Source organism: Tetrao urogallus (assembly GCF_951394365.1).
Source record: "Tetrao urogallus genome assembly, chromosome: 1".
Classification (NCBI taxonomy): domain Eukaryota; kingdom Metazoa; phylum Chordata; class Aves; order Galliformes; family Phasianidae; genus Tetrao; species Tetrao urogallus.
In genome coordinates this window covers 116,339,203-116,360,662 of record NC_136813.1, presented here as the reverse complement: position 1 = coordinate 116,360,662, position 21,460 = coordinate 116,339,203, and the positions used below count along the sequence as shown (strand labels likewise).

At 37.8% G+C, this 21,460-nt stretch overlaps 1 protein-coding gene across 1 annotated transcript in view; it reads left to right on the top strand.

Annotated features, from left to right (window-relative positions):
* Window positions 1-14,846: 14,846 nt before the first annotated feature.
* Window positions 14,847-21,460, top strand: part of LOC306950945 (ephrin type-B receptor 5) — a gene marked incomplete at both ends in the record, with an annotated part of 50,877 nt that continues 44,263 nt past the window's right edge. The window contains one exon of the mRNA XM_079541339.1: window positions 14,847-14,940. Within this exon, the coding sequence (XP_079397465.1) occupies window positions 14,847-14,940 (94 nt within the window). The remainder of the gene's footprint in view (window positions 14,941-21,460) is intronic.

The window sequence follows — 21,460 nt, the reverse complement described above, 5'->3', positions numbered from 1 at the left end:
CAACATAGGGAAGGCTTTGTGGCCTTTTCTGTGGATAGCATTGTTTAATTATTCTTGTGGGAGACAATAGGCTGTTTGTGTCAGAGGAAAGCCATTCTACTCTATTCTTCAAGATGCTGAAAAGTTACTACTTCTCATATTAAACTGTGGTGTGGGAAGGACTGTTGCTGTGTTAGGTAATTTAAATTTGCCTTTTGTGAAATGATTTCACTGTCTCTGAAGTCTCATTTGCTGTTACCATACTCATTTGGTTGAAGAGAGGACTTAAATTTCACCTGCCTCCCCAACAAGTTACAGAAATAAGAAATTCAAGATGGTGAAGCATATCTCCCAAGGGGCACTGTCCATTAATAATGATATCAACTCACACAGATTGATAAGGAAGGAGAGTGGCAGGGTAAGTGGAAAGAACAAAATCAAGTCAGGGGAAAAGAATAGTTGCTACCAGGCATATTTGTTGCAGATAGAAGTGCTGCCTCAGCTGGGACATGCAAGGGAGATTCCCCTCTTCCTTGCAGTGTAGTTACTAATCATAAATACACAGTCTGGATTTGGATGCATGTCTTGTTTAGTCACAGCGGATCCACCTGCCCTGAGCCACTAATATAAGATCACATAACTGTTTTTAGGGCTTTCTTCATTCCCAGTTTGAGATCACTCCAATGCTGAGGTGTTTTGAAGTAAAAAAAAAAAAAAAAAAAAAAAAAAAAAAAATACAGCCCACATTGTCAGTTCAGTTTGTTTTGCTAGCCTCATGTAATTGCAGGTGACTGCATCCATTCCTGTATCATCTTTTGCATGTACATGCTCTTAGTCAAATTACGTGTGCAGATTCTTATTCCTTCTTATATATGGATAGCTCTATAATCCCTAGGTGTTCTTATCCTCTGTTCTGAGTTCTCTTTTATTTGACTTACTCTTTTAGTGGAACACAGAATATTAGGCATGGCTGTGTGTTTACTAGTAAAGACCACTACTCAAGGAACTGGAGCTTGTGTAAAGCAGGATTGTTTCCTCTCTAATCACTGAAACCATGCAGAAAGACTTGCTCTATTGCTTTGTTCTGAGGTCCTCAGCTCTTCCAAGCTATTAACTTCGATAAGAACACCTTGGGTTATAGAGACTGTTTTTAGAGGGGATTAGTTAAGGAATGTCTTTTCTTTTGCCCAAGGCTGTTACATTTTCAGCTTCTATATTTCACTTCCAGGCTGACCCACTGATATGGTATAAATGCTTTTTTGGGGAAAGGAAATTAGTGGTCCTAAGGAGACAGCAGCTTACTTACAGTATGCACTGCTTCTGGAAGCTGCCAGCATACATATCTAACAAGATAGCTGATACCTCAGCTGTCTGATAATTGTCTTACATAGGCATAAAGCCTATACAGATTCACTGTGTACATTTCACTGTGCTCAGGTGTACCTGTTTTCCTTCTTCTCTGCTGTGATACTACATATGCCATGTGGAGAATGAAAATCATATGAGATTGCTATGGTTTCTCCCCTCTCACCCCGTGTATGTCCATTAAGAAAGTGTTGCTTTGTGGCCAGCTCATCCTCCCTTGAATTTCTATGAGACTTACACATACTCTTCCCCTGGCCTCAGGAATGCTTCCCTCTGCAGGTCTGCTCCTGCTAAAACCTGCTTTTCCTTGTTAGGCATTTATTATTCCTTAGTAGCTCCTGTGGGAAAGATTCTCCTAAAGTCACTGAAAATCAGTGCAAAGAACCTTTGGCATACTGTTTACATTTCATGGTTTATTTCTCATTTCTATTGCCATATTTACATATGGTTATTGTACGCATATGCAATAGAAGATACAAGAAGTAGAAACTGGTAAGTATGGTCAAGCTAAATGTATATAGTGATTTAAGAACCAAAAAGGGTAACAATATATACATAACGGGCACTATTGTGAACAGTATTTGTGAAGAATATTCCAGAGAGGGTGCTTTCTTTCATAAACACATAATGAGGTTTTTTCTTTCTTTTTTTTTTTTTTTTTTTTTTTTTTTTTTTTTTTTTTTCCCAGAAATCCAAAAGATTTTTCTGTGAAGAAAAAAGCTGGTTAAAGCTTTAGGAAGAAACTGAGGAGTCTGCTATAATTTTGTCAGTATTTTCTTTTATATATTTTTCTTAAACATTCTTTAATATTATGCTACTATTATGTCTTACTGTTTCATGTCAGGAAGCTTTATATCACCTTACAGCAATGCAGCTAACATACTTTTCTAGCTGCTAACTCTACAAATTCAGCAAGTTTTCAAGTCTTTACAACCTTATTAACAAGCTTCTCCCTGTTGAGACTTGTGCCAGACATCCCTCTTCTCTCCGTATTTGTTCTCTTTGGCAGTGTCATGAACTTTGGGGGATCTGTAAGAGTATAAATTGGAAGAATTTAGCAAGTAATTCTGTAGATGTGCAGCAGAAAACTAGCTTTCTGCTAAGTGCTTACAATTGAGCAAGGTAAGCAGACTCTCAAAAGAATAAAAACTTAATTACGTCAAGCTACACGTGAGGAGTAAATCTGCTGAGTAAGAAAATGCCATTTTATATTACTACTCTTGTGTTCAATTTACACTTGGAATTTTATATTTAACAAAAAAACAAACTATGCTAGCACTTTCTTCTGAGAAACGTGTTGTGCTTTGAAATATTCTTCTGCCATCAGGAACAGAATTTTTTAAATGCACTACTGATGTTTTAAGTTACTTTGCCATTTTGGGTTTGGCTTTTGTTCATGTGTATTTTATTTTTAAAGTATTTATTTTATGAAGGGACTGGCACGTGGTTATTTGTGTGTGTGCTGATCATTTTTGTTTGTTTATTTGTTTATAATACAAAATGCTGTATTTTGTCCTAAGAAAAAAGAGAAGTATCCATGGAGCAGGCTAATGCTCCTGTCAGGAGCTGATATTTGATGACTGTTTGGGAGCTCTGGAGCTTCCCAAGCTTTTGAGCTTGGGAATCAAGCTTACTTTATAAGTTTTCCATGCTTCCAAAAGCTTCTGTATTATGCTACTCAGGGCTTATTTGCCAAGAAAATGGTTGTTCAGTTGTTTCATGTGCACATGTGTACACACATGCATATGTACATTTGCCCATGTGCATGCACATGCACAGCTGCGCTTAAGAGGAGAATAAAAGTGCTACCTTGGGACTAGAGAGGTTGCTGGATAGAGTCAGCCTCTGCAGTCTGAAAACTGATGCCTTACATATGAAGGCTAGATCCTTAAGGCCTTGATTCACCTTAGGATGGAAATTCTTGCCTGTCCAGACCTGTGGATCAAAGCATCCATGACTTCATTTTCAGACAGTCTTTATTTTGTTTTGTTTCCCCAGGCTTACCATGTTAATGATTCCTCTGCTGATTCTGGAGTTTCTAAGTGCAGCTTTTCTCTGTGTCACGTCTGTGGAAAATATTCTGTATGTTTAAATCATATAATTAAACCCTAGAAGGAGAGACAGAGGATTACTATCTTTTTTTTGTTTTAGTAAGCTTTTGATTTTTGAAAGGTAAAGCGTGGCATACTGGTGTACCTCCAAGTTCTGTAAAGCTTTCAAATCTCCCTAAATGACACAATTTCTCTCCCACTTAATATAAAACACACACACGATATGAATGTATTTGGCCCAGTTGACCACTTCAGAGGCACTGTGTAGGATGGAGATGCATGTGTGAGGCTCTTAGCATCACACAACAGGTTCTCACAGATCCTGAGGATTCCTACAAATGGAACCAGGTTTCCTTGGCAGAACTGTTTTTTTTTTTTTTTTGTCCTAATTGTTCTTTAAGAGGAAGATGGATTGTCACAAGGGATATCATTGCAGACATTTCTAGACAGATTTTGAATTGAAGTTATTCAATTTGGAAATTCAAGCTTTAGACTGTTTATAAAAACTGAAATTTCCAAATGTTCTTTTACTCACAGCTGAGCTCAGTTTAATCTCAATAAACGTTTCTTAGTACAGAAATACTTTGTACTAAGGAAGATACTTGGAATTACTTCTTTTGGGCTTTAAGCCAGGAAGGATTGCTGCTGGAAATACAGCAAGATTGGAATGCTTTCTTGCAGTTTTCTCCCAGATAATTCCTTCCCTTGCTCATGCCCGTTCTTTGAGCTAGTGCCAGCAGCAATGGGAATGCAAATGTACTGGCATTTTCACTTTTCAGTGACTTTACTAATCCCATTTGGAGCATGTGTTGCTCATAAAAGGGCCATCATTGTAGTATCAGGAATTTTGTTGAGGAATGTTTAATTATTTACTAGTACAGGAAGTACCTTGCTGGCCTTCTCCTCTAGTACCTCCCCAAACATACTTTGGGTCTTAGTAGTGTAGCATGATTTGATAACAAATTGTGTTGACCTAAGTATAAATTAGTGGTCTGTTCAGATCTAACTGATAAACAGAGACTTGACAGAGGGCATTTTCTGTAGTTTGCATGTGTCCTAGTGTTGTGTTCTGCTGGGGCATACAAATCTGGGAGTCGGATGCTGAAAAGTAATTAGTTTTCTTTTTGTGCCTTACTATAGCATCGTTTTGCTCAGGGCCTTAGGCTATTTACCAAGAAGCCGTTTTTTGAAACAGCATTATGGGAATGATGCATACCTTGTGCTCTTTGTTTCAGTCAAAAGTCCTTCAAAAGTTGACTGAATGAATTATGTTGACAGTTGCTTGTTTCTTACGGATAATTTTACTGAACTAGAATTTGCTCTGAATGCTGCAGGTTCCTGCAATTCAGGAACCAAAATAGTGGCTAAGTACGTACTGCTTGGAGAGACAGATTTAAGAATTGTTACCTATATACTTTTTATTTTAAAACCCTTATTACCCCTGCAAGAGTGTGTGTCAAGGTGAAGGTAAGGTGTAAAGCAAATTAATTAGTCTTTGGAAGCAGACTAAAAATAAAATATTCAATTATTTGAAAGAATTGAATTGCCCGAAGTAGGTGATTTAAGCTAAAGCATGTTTTTCTTCTATCTTTGTTAAAACAGCAGCTGAACAACCCTAATTGAAAGGGTCAGAATTGAGTTGTTACACCTGTCTTCTTTTCTAGGCTGATCGTGTATGCAGTGCACTGTATACAAAACTATAGTGTACAATAGCATTATAAAATATTGTAGGGAAATTAATAAGAGTGTTAAGGAGGAACTTGCCCTGAAACCTCAGAAAATTCTTTTAAATGAACCTTTAGAAGGTCATTTTAAAAAAAGCAATTCTTTTTGTCCTCCATATAGTAGGAGATCAGCCAAATGCTATTTTTCTGGTGCCTCTGAACCTGCGCAATTTGCATTTGATCGTTTGAACTTCTGTGCTAGGGCACTGATGAACTGCAAGCTCAGTGGAGAGCAACAGAAATGATTATACAACTGTAGGGATTTTTTTTTTCTACGTTATTAAAAAGTACTAGCTTAATGACTGGAAAGGTCTTGTTCCACTGTATCTGTAATACCTTAATACCTGGGAGATAACTTATAGGATCCCAGTATGATGGTAGAGTAATATGGCTCTCTCAAATTGCCCAAAGTAGATGATTTCTAGTTCAGTATTAAGGTATGTTTTCTTCCATCAGAGAAGTAGTTGAAGGCCTACTGCTTATGTCATTTAAAAACAAAACAAGAACAACCACTCCCCGCCCCCCCTCCACCCCCCCCCCCCAAAAAAAAAAAAAACAAAAAACAAACAAAACAAAACAAAAAACAAACAAAAAAAAAAAAAACAAAAAAAAACCCCAAACCATAACAAAGCTCAAATGTACACAAGGAACACACAGAAAAGAGTCTTGCTTTTGACTGTTGGCAGTAGACCAGAAGTCATAAAATAAAGATGCCCTTTCCCTCTGTTTGGTTATTCTTATCATAATCTCTCCAGCAATTGGAGAGGGAGACAGCCTTGCTGTCAAAAACGCATCTGGGATCTGCTGTTCTACAAGAGAGAACTTGAGACCAGTACCTGAGGAGAGGAAGTGGTGTATTGTCCTTGCTTCGTTTCAAGTGTAATCGTTTGGTTTTGATGTTGCACTTGATTGTATTAAGAGTAATGAGTCCTGATATCAATTTAAATAAGGCTTTGAGACAGAGAGGAGCCAGGATGAGCTCTGAGGTCTATATTTTACTCCTTTCTTCTCTGTCAGTAAAAATAGTACAGCCATGCCTTCCCTTTTCCTCTTATATTTTTTTTCTATTCTTGTGAGGTATTAGTGACACATAATGCTCCTGTTTCTTGAGGCTGGAAACAATGAACTGGAAATGTAGGATGGAGGAGGAGGAGAGAAGGACCTGACAATAGACTTTATTGCTCTGCCAGTGGCAAGTTTAGATTTTTGGTGGGGCTCTCTAACCTGCCTTCAAGGCACATCACTCCCTGTGGTGTTTCACTCAACTCAGCAAATTGTTCCACCCAGTCATTCACTTTCAGGTCATCTCCATCTTCTTTGCAACATAGATCTCTTCTTCAGGCTGCCACTTCTGCCTCACTGCCCTCTCATCTGTCTCCTAAACAAGAGCTGACTTTGGGCAACCAGATATATAAAATCAGAAAAGGAGCCTTGTCTGAGCCTTGAATTGTCATTAGTCTATACTGCTGTCCTGCAATAAATATCTGCATATCATTTACAGAAGATTTAATCTAAAAAAATAGTGTTAAAGTAAGATGTTTTTGAACTTAAATGGGACATCTATATTCTATGTTCTCTTTGCTGGTTTCAGTCATTTTAACATGTGAGACCAAAGTTACATGGGAGAAGTGAGGACAGAGTCTGAATGAACATTCTGGATAAGGGAGCTGGAACAGGAGAGAGAAAAACTGGAGAAATCAGCTATTTTCTTAGGCCCAGAATAAGTTCTAGTTTCATAATCCCTGACTTTGCGCTCTTATTTTGCCTACAGGGATTGCTACCAAGACAGCTTTTTGATTGCGTATTACATCCTCATCCAAAAATGGTTAGTTGTAGATTGAAGTTAGTCTTGGTGTGCAGTTCTGGGGACAATGTCCAGTATAACATAGGCTTACTGTGCAGTGTTTTGATTCCTAATAACAATGTGGAGCTATTCATACTACTGGTGGAAAAGACCAAATCCTGTCTTGGCAAATAGTGGTCATATACAAGCCATTTTCTCTCTGTGTGTTTCCTAGTTTTGTGTGTGTGTTTCCACATCCTACACTGTAATTCACATTCTGCAGCTAAAGCCTATGAATTGTATAGCCTGTTGTTGCAGAAAACAAAATGTAAGTGAATTAACATGAGTGAAGATAATATTTATTTCCTAGGTCCATGCTTACAGATCTAAAATTAGAGAACTTACCTTTGCAATAGGAGATGAAGGGGTATAATTGGATAAAAGCCAGACAGCAATTGCGTGGAGTGGGACTAGAGAGAGAGGTTTGGACTGTAAGATGAGAGCACCATAAAGAAAAAGTGATGTGAATATGTTTCACTGTTACTTGTGCCTTGCAGTGTTTTACAAAGGAGCATTCTGTGTTTACTTCTCCTAACAGGAATAAAACCAGTGATGATAAATAATGCTCATATTTAAATAATTTGTATAAGTAAAAGTAGCCTGTGTCTGGAAATGCTTGCAGACAACAGTTTGAGATCCAGGCTGTTTCACACCCCAAGGCCACAAGACAGATTAAAAAGAAAAAAAAAGTTACAGTTAACCCTTAAATCATAAAGTATGTTATCTGAAAACTCAAAGCTGCATTTTTGGAGCCAGAAGGGAGAGATTTCTAGGTTTATAGAAAGACCAGCACTTAGATGAGGATGTTTTAATATTAGTTATTTTTGTAGTCATTTTCGAAAGGCCGTTTTCTCTTGTGGAATGGACGTGAATTTCAATGTTCAGGAAATTCCCATAGAACTTGAACTCCCTTTTTTTTTTTTTTTTTTTTTTTTTTTTAGCACCTATCAGTGATGATGGTGTCTCCTAATGGACAACATACACTTGATTACTGCAGAAATGAATAGTGTGCATTTTCTGCCTATGCCAAATATCCTTGCTGTAAAGCCCTCATATATTGAAATCAGAGGTGAAAACAGTAAACACATTTTAAAATTATTTGCTGTAGATTTAAAATATATATATATATATATATATATAAAAATCTTTACTATTGAAAACTTTTGTCCACAAAGATTAGTTTGAGTAAAAAAAAAAAAAAAAAAAAAAATTCTCTGTTTGTTTGCTGTTTCCCTCCAGTATATATTTTAAATATGCATGCATAGATCTTGGTTTATATATAGCTTTATGTGGCATGCTTGGGAATATTCTTAACTGAAGATTGGAAAGAGCATTAAGATAAAATACCCGTTTTCTTAGTGTTGTAAGCTTTCATTGTCCATGTCTCACTTTCATAACACCACTATCTTCCCCTCACCCAACCCTTCAGGGCCTTGATTTCTTTTCCAGCATCATGACAGCGCCCTTAAGGCTCTTTTGCAGTTCTGTGCTTAGTTTGTCCATGCAGATTTGCAGATGATATCTCAGACTGGGCAGAAAGTGTCAAGGTTATTAGTCTGATTTGTGACATTGTTCATCTTGCCGCTACTAATGCTGTAGCTGGCATCTTTGTTATTTTTCCGTCCACTAGGAATCACAGCTTGGTATACACTAGAACATTAATTTCAGATGCAAATGAGACAAGATCGGAATTAATGAAAGGATGTGAACATGATTTTAGGGACATATTCTTCAAGTCAGACATCCTTTGCTTTAGTACTGCTCGTGATAAAGGTTTATTCTTGTTGGGAATTTTTTTTTGCTCAAATAGGCTTGCTCAATTATCTTTATCCCAAAAAGAGACAGTCTTTAGCTTACTTTATTTACATACAGGGAGAGTCTGCTGGGGGCATGTTCCCATATGATCTCTCAAACTGTCAGAGAATGCAGCCTTTTTATCCTTCCTCCTGTCCACATTATCCCTCCTCGCTTCTTCACCAACTGAAGTACTCAGAGGTTACAGACTTCTTGGTTTGCTTAATACAGGTTCCCCCTTGTATGTGACTCCCCTGTGTATCATACATCACCTGTATAATTAACTCCAATTTTACATCACCTGGGGCGAAGAAGTTAATATTAATTAACCTGTTAAGCCTGTGTAGTAAGTCCAAGTTTGTAAATTCAGGTTGTCAATCGGCCTTCATATCTGAAGCTTTATTGGGTCAGAGTATAAATACATCAAGTGAAGAGGAATTTGTAAGCTTCTGCCCAACTTGCAAGAAAGGATACCTTGTTTACAAACCCCTTTTATCTCATTTTCCATGTCTTTTTTTTTTTTCTTTGCCAAAATTATATGCAACTTTTTCTTTGATTTTTTTTTTTTTCAAGTTTGTCCTTATAAATTGTAGGTGTCACTTCTTTGAAATGATTGTGAAACCTGAAGAATTTACTTAAAATTATTTTTCTGTCAGTTGTACAAGAGAAAGAAACACTGATTATTTTTTTTTTTATTATTTTTATTTTTATTTTATTTTTTTTTTTTCAAAGAATTTGAACTATTACAGATTTTTTTCATCTGGAAGTTTTTGATACGGCCACTCTCACGGATACCCAAAGTCAAATCTCTTAAACCTAAAATTCTTTGCTTAGGATTTTGGAAAGAAAATCTTGCACACAGTGCCACAAAAAGGTTTTATTCTATTCCTGAGAAGCTGAAAATGATCTATTTTTTGTCTCTTCAAAATTGTGTATGCTTGTAAAAGAATACCTGTGAAAGCTAACAACTGAAACTGGATGATAATGCGGTATGTACACATACTTAGAAATGCACTGCGAAGAACTAAGGGAAGTACTAAGGGAAGTTTCCTGAGAAACATTAGAGTAAAGCTGATGATAAGAGCACAGTAGAATCATACTTACTTATTTTGCTGTTCTCTCGTCTTTCAGCAATCTCTTACTGTGTGAAAGTTCAACTAAAATAACCTCTGTGCCATTCCAGTTCCTATTATTTTTAGGAAAGTTTATATCAGACAAGTGATTGGTCATATATACATTCTATAATGTGTTTAATAGAATAAATCTAAGGTTTTGTATCCAGGTGCTAACGTTAGAAACTTGAGTATAATTAACAATATTTCTTTGAAAACTCGATTGGTATGAGATACTTATGAATCATTATAAAAACTGTCAAGTCAGATCCTGGGAGGTGCTAAGAGAACTTATGCAGAAGCTGCAACATACATTCTGTGGCTCTTGCTACACATTTTAATTCAAGTACCTAACCAGCAAAGAAAGGATCTTTAATTTGTATCTTTAATTTTAAGTCTGACTACTGTTTTTTCTTAATTGCAATAATAACAAAATGGATACTAACCTTTTGATAAGCATAGTAGAAATATGGTGGAAAGGAATGGGAAGAGTCGAAGGAGACTCAGGGCAAAGGCAAACAATTTGTGGTAAGGAAGGTAAACTGGGGTGACAAGTAAAGCTGTGACATATAGCCAGGTAATGAGAAGAGAAATTTAAAGGAAAACACTGTGGTTAGCTAAAATGGTGCAAGTTCTGAGTATGGGACAGGCTGAAAGACTGCATGCACAGACAATTCCTCTGATATCTTTAGGCTGCATGGCATACCAGGAGGAGTTTACTGGTCCATAGTTCTTCTTTTTTACACAGTTAAACATTTCTCTGTGCTGCTGTATGTTCTCTGGTGATTAATTTTGTAGAAAATCACATTAACTTCGTGATTTTAAAACCCTTAGTGGTAAGTTATGTGCTGTTCTACCCTCGTTTGCTTCCTGTTTGAGGTATAGAAAGATTTCGGTGAGTAATGGTTAATGTAACTATGCTTAAAAAAGAAGGTAGGCGGTATTATGTCATGTACGAAGTGCTGCAGACATTGAGTGACAGCTTTTTGCATCAGCACTGTAAGCTGAGTGGATAAGCTTTATCCTAGTAAGGTGCATGATCATAGTTGCAAGGGTATCTCACTGTAAAAGAAGTAGAAGAAACCTGAGGGAGTAAAAGGCCTCTGATTTGATGTATGGCACCATCATGATTTCCCATTTAACATGAATGGGAAGGAAGTATTAACTCCTAAACATGATGAATCAGTGTGCAAACTGTAAATTAATTGATGAAGTAGTTTATTCACTCTCCTGTAGGTTGTGCTCATTTATCTCCACAGAGGGATAATACACATTTAGAAGTCACAGTGCAAAATGTGAAAAAGGAGGAAAGATTATACTAGCGCAGATGTTGTGCATTTATTTTGCATATAGATGCTTTGTATGAGGAAGAAGTATAATAAATATGAGGGACATTTGTTAAGTGTACAATAGGGAAGCTCATGTACAGGCCAAGAGGAGCCAATTAACAAAAAAAAAAAAAAAAAAAAAAGGAAAAAGAAGCATTCTTTCAGTGGGACAAAACAAGATGATCTGGAAAAGTTCTTAGATTTGATAAAGTTTTTTTAAGTATCCTGTGTGGGGAAGTTGTACGCAAACATTGGATTTGGAGGAAAGGATAGAGGCTTCTATAGCAAGGACAGGTAATCTGAAAGCAGTTTTGGAAGAAATAGTAAGCTGAGAAGGTCACGGAAAGGGACTTACATGCACAGCAGAATTGGGCAGTGTAGAAGTTGAGATAGTTTGAGGTTTCTGTTTAAGTAGTTTGTTGTAAGGAAGGAACAGTAGGGGAACTGAAGAATTTTAGATGAGTGTCTTTGAGCGCAGTCAAATTCTGCATGCATCAAGTGCTGGCAGGAAAGGCACAGCAGAAGTTAGCAGTGTGCAGGCCGGGCAGTCACTATTTCAGGGAGGCCAGAACTTTTCTCCAACTCCTCTATGTGCTTTGTTGATATTCTCCTTTACCCTTCATTGTGGTAAAGCCATTTATTCATCAGGCTGTAGAAGAGGCAGAATCCAAAAATCTGACAGATTTACCTTTTTAACTGCTAAAATAAATCTAGCTTTTTCCTTAGCCACAATTAATTTTGGGGAAAAATAACTTTTGAGTATAGTCCAGACAGAAGCCATATGGTGCATTATAAAGAGTCCCAAAATTTATGGGACACAGGACCTAGTAAAGTAAATTGGACACGTGTTGAAAGAGGCATAGATGCACAAGCAGGGAGGAAAGGAGAAACAAAAGATCTCTTTGGGGACAGAATTATTTCCATGGCTTCATGGTGGAAGACTTGCTTAGTTGTTTTGCAGTAGCAATCTGATTTGCTCTTTACATATTGCACAGTAATTTCACAACTAGGATAAAATACCTGTAGCCAGAGCAAATTTATGTTCTGTTTCCTGCTTTGTCATTCAGAAGTAGTGTAACTGAAATAGTCTGAACAGTGGACTGCTTCCATCCCACTAATGGAAATGAAAAGATATTTCTTCAATTTTTGATTTTTATTTCTGTATTTATCTGTTTTCAAAATGAATGTTTAAAAGTCCCTATATCGTAAAATTTGTCTGGCCTGAAAAAGGCCTTTTGGGTATTAGAATATTGGAGATTAGCTGGGAGGCAGAAGCTGAGTATTAATATTTGCACTAGAGCAGTCAGACAGGCAGTCTTGTTTCAGATGGCTCAAGAAATAGTCTGCAACCCTTTTTTTGGAAGACACTGCTATGTGCTAGCAATACAGGTTGATTTGTTTAGCAATAGGGATTAGTACATCAGTTTAAGAACCGACATATTTGTTTGGTGAAAGGAATCCATAAGTGATATTATGAAACATTTCATTTCAGCTTTAGTGAGTGATCAGCCTTGTTTTTCCTCCATAATTTTGCACTGGGGTCATTATAGAATACTTTTATCTTCTGTCTCAATGATTTTGTCTCACAAGATGTATTGGAGTCACAATAGAATACTTCTATCTTTTACCTGAAAATGTGCAGGGACATTTTCCTTGGGTTCCACGTACACTGTTTTTCAAAAATTAGCTCACTATGGCCTACTAAGCAATTTTCCATACTGGGGAAAAGTGGATGAAAGCAAGTCAGAGGTTTCAGTGACGAAGCTGATGGTGAAAAAAGGAGAAGAAGTAGGTGGCCACTCGACTACCCTCAGTACAACTGAGCATGCCCAAAGAGACATTATCACATATCTGCGGGACCTTGGAAAAGTGAATATGTACACCAGTGTACTGCATATGTATGTCTTAACTGTTGAAACCTAGAACCTGAACTCTGAGAGGGTGCGCTTGCTCCTCAAGTCACCTGGTGTGTGTGCATCTTGAGGAATAAAGGAAGGCCGCTTTCTAACACCACATAGGAGTTGCAGTTTTCTTCCCAGATTTCAGATGACACAGGAGGGTTTTCTGATCATTCTGCCTGAAATTTTTCTCCTTTTTAGTTTTGTATTGTGATATTTTTCTCCTGTGGTATTTACAAGATTCTTAAACTAATATATAGCACCTACATTACCTCCATCTCATTGTGTAATCTTCACTTTTACTCAGTCATGTGTAACTGATTTTCTTTTCTTCATAAATAACTTCCTTGAATCAAAGTTTTCTCTTCCCTTCAGTTTTATACATCTTTTTTTCTGGTGTTCAGGATGCTTCTGGTTTGGTATTTTGAATTCTCAGTAGGAGTAATGCAGGAGAGAACTATCCCATTTCATATGGTAATTTCTGTTCATCTTTAACAAAGCAGATCAAATTCCACTCCACTGCCTGATCTCATACTTTCCAGGCTGCTGCTTCTCTTCCACTTGAAAATTGTTCAGTCTCCCCTTGGCAGGGTTTTCAGATAATTTCATTGAGCCTACCCTTTTTTAATTACAACTCTTCCCTTCCCTATCTCAGCTGAGCTACTAGACCGTTTCTTATTTATATTGCTTGATATATATATATATATATATATATATATATATATATATATATATATATATATATATATATATTTCTTCAGCCATGCTTCCCTGTCTTCCCTGTTTTCAGTGAATTGGGCAGATAGGGCCAGAAACACTTTCCTTAGTAAAATTGTTGTACTGGGTTGATGTAATGCAGTCTTGGATTAGGCTCCACGCTTTCCCTCGCTGTGAGAGCAGCCTTGATGTCAGGTACTTAATAGCAGTGTTGTCATGGGCTTTTTTGTTTACCTGTTTTTTACTAATATAATAAATTTGGATTTGTAGTCTTTTCTTGGCTGTGATGCAGGCTCGCTGTTTGACCTAAAAATCATTTGTGCTTGCTTCCTGACTAATGACACATTTATAGGAAAAAAATGCTGTCCATCTTCAGTACTGTTGTGTAGCAAGATGTTTACATGGACATATTCATGCTTTTGAAATGTAGTTATTTTTACAGTGAAATATGTCAACAATGCAGATTTGTATTATCAGAAACGATGAAAACTTTTCTGTCGTGGTTACTGCCAAAGACAAAGTGTAATTACAGGTGGTGGAATTTAGAAACAATGCAGAGGAATTGGAATGGAAACCTTTTACAGTACATTGCCAAAGATACAAATAAATAGTTAAGACTCAAGAATACACTGTATATCATCTAGGAAATCCACTCTTGCTGATGCCATGAATGTCTCAGAATCTGTGTTTATTGGCAGCATACAAAACAACTGAGAATGAAGGGTGATGGGTGGGAGGTATGGGAATATAGTATGTACTGGGTCTTTGCCACTCTCTTACCTGTAGCTCAGTAGTAAATTATACAGTAAGTCTATAAATGTCAGGTCTGTATTATTGTGACTTGACTTCTGTTTCCATCTCTGTCTTTCCTTAACCAGTATTTCAGTGTGAATATCTCTGCTTTGACTTGATGTCAACGGTTTACGGGCTGGTTCCAAAACACTCAAAGGTACCAAAGCACTCCAAGCAACCTCTGAACAATTCAAGCGAGTCGTGTGTGTTTATTTGATATGTTGGAGTCTACAGAGAATCTTCATGGATTCTAATGCTGACATCAGTGCAAGAAGAGTGTCAGGAATGGATTGGCTCTGGATGGTCTGCTTCTTTCATCTAGTCACTTCGCTAGAAGGTAAGAATCAATTTCATGTAATTCTTAAGAGAATTTTCTTTAGAGGAAAAAAGTGTTTTCAGGATGCTTTTTCTACTAAAGATGATCATTAAACAAATGTCTTTCTTGGTTATGATGGTGATCACTAACTCCTGAGATGTAGAAAAGTATTCATATTGATTCTAGAGGAAAGGGCAGTATTGTATCTAGAGAGAACATCACTCATATGAAAAACTAGAAATATTCATTAGTGAGACTACTGGCTACCTCACAAGTGAAGGTCTTAAATAATAAACCTACTTGCCCCAGGAATAAGCTGATTGTTCATGCTTTGCATGTGTTTGGTTCTTGTGTTCCTGTTCTTGCTGCATATTGGTGAAGTAGTCTCTAAAGATTTATACTGTTCTACAGATGTCACAGAATTGTCTCTAGATCTGTCTGTGTCCATGATGGGGACAGCAGGCCCACAGGCCTAGAAAAGAAAAAGAAAAGTGTCAGTGGTTCACAGGCTGGTCTGGCTTGGTCCTGTGACTAATGAGACAGAGGACCCACAAACCCATACTCTGGAAAGGGGAAAAGGGGGAAGGGCAGGGAGATAGTAAATGGGTCTAATGGGTCTAAAAACAGCAGTGGCAATGATCTGAGGAATTTTAACTTACTAAACATGATGTCAGAATGCAAAATAACACAATAGAACACAATTTAATTGGAACTGAAGCCAACAAATCAAACAAAATGAGAGAGAGTGTCCAAACCGAAGACCTTACTCTAAAGCTGCAGGCAAAAAGCAGCAAGGCAGCACGCACTTCTCTGCAGCAAACAAAGAGAGAGGCTCCTGAGCTGCCAGGAGCTCCACCTCTCTTCCTCTGGGCGCAAAGTCCTCTGGGGAATGCAGCCCCTTCCCTCCCCCTCTGAGAACTAAGCACCCAGAAACAGTGGTCCACGGAACTGGAACATTAACTCTTTAACTCCCAGTGCTTTGCATGATGTTATGATGTGAAATACTGACAACAAAAAAATAATAATATCACAAAGCCACAACAACAGGGCAACATCCAGAGGGCTGAAATCAGGAATTTTTGCCCCTCCATCTGAATCATTTGTCTCAAAAAATAGACAGGGAGAGAATGCTTTGCATTAAGAGGAGGTAGCTGTGTTAAACCAGCAGAAAAGGAGACAAAAGGAAAAAAGAGTGACGAGAAGACAGAAAATTTAGGAAAGGGGGGAAAAAAACTAAGAAAAGAGGAGAAGAAAGAATAGATGATAGGAGGGAGGATTGTGAGCACAGGATATGAGATGGCAGCTATGGGAGTAAGATGTAGAAAATCAGAGGTATTTTTGAAAAAATCCTATTTGTTTGAAGAAGTATCCTTGCAGCTGCATGTGCTCACTGAACTGCACTACATTGTGATGAATGCTCATCTCTCTCACACATGAAAGCTTCCGAAAAAGGAGAAGAATCAAAGGGGGACAAGGAAGGAAAGCCCTGGAGGGACAGAAAGGGGAGCAGTGGTGATCTAAGAAACAGCCAGTAAAGAATGGATAGAAAAAGTGTTTTGTTTTGTTTTTTTTTCTTACAGTGAAGAGGAAATCTTGCTAAATTATTTCTTCACTTAATAGAAGCAGAGGGGAACAAGGGGGAAGTTCAGAGAGGAAATAACAATATAACAAATCCTTAAATATTTGAAACTGTTCATTACTGATTTTTTATTTTTATTTTTATTTTTTACATTATTTTAAAAAGTACAGTAGGTGTTATATGCTTGTGTAACTGGTAGAGGGAACTGAGATGCAGAAAGCAGGGAAAATGTCTAAGTATGAAGTAATTCAGTGGTGCCTGCAAGAACATTTTTATAATCTCTCCTGTAATCTTACAGTCATGACAGACTTTAGGAAAATATTGTGTGATACAGCTTCACAGATAACATGTATGATAGAATAGGGCAGTTAAGAAGTGTGGCTGTCCATAAGCTGAAGTACAATCCTCAACTCAGTCAGGGAAGACAGAATCTTACGTTTTGATAGTATTACGTCATCCTGGGTTCACACTCCAAAACTCATTTGAATCACAGATGTATTTCTGTTGTTGTCAAAAGGCAAATAACAATTATGCATTAGTGGAAGGAAAGTAAATGATGATTACCATGTAAAAAAAAATACCATTGGTTTATTACAGTTATCTATAAGAAAGAAACAAGGGCCATAGACATTCTGTTAACTTGCGATCATATGTAGTAAAAACTTGAAAATTCAGACTAGAGATTTAAGTTGAGAAATATAAAGAATATTCAGTTTGGTCTTCAAGAAATCTTACGAAAATATTTTAGTGTCTAAAATACTCTAAAATACCAATATTCTTAGTGACTGGAAAAAAAGACAACATCACATCCATTTTTAAGATGGGTAAAAAGGGTGATCCCAGGAACTATCAACCTGTCAGTCTCACATCTACTGGGAGAAATCATGGAGCAGATCCTCCTGGAAGTTATGCTAAAGCATGTGGAAGACAGTGAGGTGATATGAGAGAACTAGCGTGGCTTCACCAAGGGCAAATCCTGCTTGATCAACGTAATGGCCTTTTATGATAGTGTAACAGCACCAATGGACAAGGGAAGAGCCACTGATGTCATCTATCTGGATGTCAGTAAGGCCTTTGACAGTACCTTACAACATCCTCCTCTCCAAATTGAAAAGATACGGATCTGATGAGTGGACTGTTCAGTAGACAAATAATTGGCTGCAGGATTGAATCCGGAGAGTGGTGTTCAATGGCTCAATGACTGCATGGATACTGGTGATGAGTTTAACCCAGAGGTTAGTGCTGAGACTGATACTCTAATATCTTCATTAATGACATTGACAGTGGGATTGGGTGCACTCTCAGCAAGTCTGCTGATAACAGTAAGCTGTAGGGTGCAGTCAACACAGTAGAGAGACAGGCTGCCATCCAGAGGAACTTATACAAGCTTGAGCAGTGGGCCCAGGTAAAACTCTGGATTTACTGAATCTCACAATGCAAGGTTTTGCACCTGGATTAAGGCAACATCCACTACCAATACAAGCTAGAGAATGAAATGACTGAGCACAGCTCTGCCAAAAAAGACCTGGGGGTACTGGTGGATGACAAGCTGGACATGAGCTAGCAGCTTGTCCTCACAGCCCTGAAAGCCATCTGTATCCTGGGCTGCATCAAAAGAAGTATGGTCAGCAGGTTAAGATAGGTGATCCTGCCCCTCTGCTCTGCAGTGATGAGACTTCACCCGAAGTACTGTGTTCAGATGTGGAGTCCTCAATACAGGGGAGGCACAGATCTGTCAGAGCATGTCTAGAAAATGATTCAAGGAACACCTCTCTTGTAAGGACAGACTGAAAGAGTTAAGGCTGTTCAGTCTGAAGAAGAGAAGGCTCTAAGGTGACCTGATAGTGGCTTTTCAGTATCTAAAGGGAACCTACAGAAAAGAAGGAAACAGACTCTTTAGTAGGATCTGTTGTGATAGAACAAGGGGAAATGGTTTCAAGCTCAATGAAGGTAGTTTTAAGTTAGATATTGTAACAATCAGAAGGATTAATGTGATAGGATGGTGATACAAGACGTGTAATGACAAACAGACTAATACAATAGAATGATGTTATAAGGGAAGGAAAAAAGGACTGTTCACCCATCTCTGAAGATGTAGGCTCACAGGAGGAATCTCCAGAAGGAGACTCTTTCCTAGTGGCAGTCAGCCCTTAAAAGGTGCAGCCAGGCTCCATCCCTTCCAGTTGCACAGGTGAAGGCAATTCACCTGTGCTCCCAGGACTGACCTGGTCCTTTCCCCAGTGCTCAAATAGTGGTTCAGGCCATGACTCAACAGTTACCGTATAGATATAAGAGAAAAGTCTTTTACAGCAAGAGCGGTGAGGTATTGGAGCAGGTTACCCAGAGATGTTGTGGGTGTCTTGTCCTTGGAGACTTCAGAGGTGAGGCTGGACCAGGTGCTGGGCAACCTGATCTTGCTGTGGGTGTCCCTATTCGTTGTGGGGAATTCGGACTAGGTGGCCTTTAAAAATCTCTTCCAACTGTAAGGTTTCTATCATTGTGAAACACGTCTCAACACTAGCAGAAGAAAATTGACTGCATGGGTAAAATCAATCGAGACAGTATTTTTTCCAAGATTTTCTGAGTCATTTTTTTTCTCAAACAAAACTTTGAAACTTTCTATCAATGGAAAAACAATATTGCTAAAAACTTAATACAAGTAGTTAAGGAACAGAAGGAGAAGCTAGAGAATGGAACAGAAAAATAGACAAAATATTCTAACCAGCCTTCTATACATTCTTAAGAGTTATATATGCAGAATGCTTTTCAAACATAATGAATGCAGTACCCTTTTATGGTACCTATGCGAACTTTAAACTCCTCAGAACTAAAGAAGTTCTTGTGTGCTCTTAAAAATATTGTTTGCTGTTGTCAGTGATAAATTTTTTATGTCTAAAAAGAAGTCATTAGGCTGAATTGATTTGATACAGTTCTAGAATGGAAAGTATCTATCCAAAATTTTCCAGACATGATTTGTAGAGTAAAAAATGATTTGAATGGCAAGTATGAGGTAAAACTGCTTTGGAAACCAAAGACATTTGTGAACTTGCTATTCTAACTTTATACGACAAAAGATTGCTCAGTGTTTCTCATTAAGATTGCACTTTACAGAGTCTGTGGCTTTTCAAGAGTTTCTGAGATTTTAATTTTGGGAGCGTTATTTTTCTAACTTCATACTGGGTGATAAAAATGCAGACATTGTTTTTCCTTGTTTTTGAAAAATTATGAAATAAAAATGTATAGAAATATTATTTCTGTGAGTAGCTACTCCTGTATGCTTGGTATTTCTCTTTACAGTTTGTCATTTAATATTTCTGGTAAATTAACCCTCCTAATCATAAGAGCTAGGGAAACACAGAATTTAAAAATCGTTGATGAGCTACAGTCAAAATATTGGATAGTGAATTAATAATAACTCATTAATTAAGTAGCTCTTATTAAGGCCAACAATTGAATTTTCTGTGAAATATTAGTTTTGATTTGATTTATAAATGTTTACAACTGTAAACACAAGCAGAATTCATTTTGCAGTACCAAAGAAGTGATGTATTCTGTATGTGAGTAACTGCGTTTATTTTACAACAAATGATCCAGATTGCTGAAAGATTGGACAGACTTTCTAAATGTCTTCTGGAAGTTTAAGATATAGAGAGGATAATACTGCTTTGGTAACTTCTTATATTAATGTGCCTCCTTAGTAAAAGGGAAATATGGACACAAAAGTTAATCTTCTGAGTAAAAATGCTTGAGAGAGATAGAATCCACCTCACAAAGCAAGGCAAAGATGTTTTTGTCAATTGGATGGCTAACCTCATGTGGGGGGCTTTATAATGATATAGGGGAGAGAGAAAGTAAATAGCAGCCTTGTGAAGAAGCGATTATCAGAGAATAAAAGGCATAGGGTGATGTGATTGAGAAGGTGTCACAAAATCAACAAAATAGGGTGTAAGCAATGTCACCTTCTGCACTTGCTCGTAGGCAAGGAAATTCCTATAAGGCATTGATACGGAGAAACCCCCCCAACCTTTTCTTGGAACACAGCACACTGGGGTGTCCCTGTTAATTGCCTGTGTACTAATGCACATATTATCTTGAATTAACAAGATTGAGTTAGATATGTGTTGCAGGGCTATGAACTTGTTGGAATCACAAAGAGATGGTGAGGTGTTTCCTGTGACTGAAGTATTGCAATGGAGGGATACAGTCTCTCCAGGAAGGATAGGTTGGGAAGACAAGTAGTGGCTGTTGCTTTTCGTGTGAGGGGAAAAAAGCTGGAGTACTTAGAACTCTACCTGGGGATGGATGAGGAGCCAGTTAAGGGTTAGGATTAAAAGGAAGACAAGCGTAGTGTTTTTCTTTTTTGTTTTTTGCTGCTAGCCATCTGACCAGGAAGAAAAGTAAGTGAAGCCCTCAACAGACAGATAACTCATGAGGCTCTGATCCTCATGGGGAACTTTAAACTTTAAAATTTGTTGGAGGGACAACACAACAAGACAAGCAATCTGGGAGGCTGCAGGAGTGCATTCATGATAAATTCTTCCTGGAAGTGACAGGAATCAATGAGGAAAGCTGTTAGGCTCATATTTGCCAAAAAGGAAGTGTGAAGGTCAAAGACAGCCTTGTCTGCAATTATCATGAGATGGAGGAGTTCAGTATCCTGGGGGTATGCAGAATGGTGAAAATCAAGCTCATAACTCTGGATCTCAGAACAGTAAACTTTGATCTCTTCAAAGATCTTCTTGGAAGAATCCTGTTGAATAGGGACCTGCAGGGAGGAAGAGCCCAGGAAAGCTGGTTAATATTCAGGGATCACCTCCTCCAAGCTCAAAAGCAGTCCCTTCCAATGAATAGGAGACTGGGCAGAAACACTAGGAGACCAGCATGGATATGAACAAGGAACTCCTGACCAAGCTTGAGCACATGAAGAAAATCTACAGAGTGGAAGGAAGAATGGGTAACCTA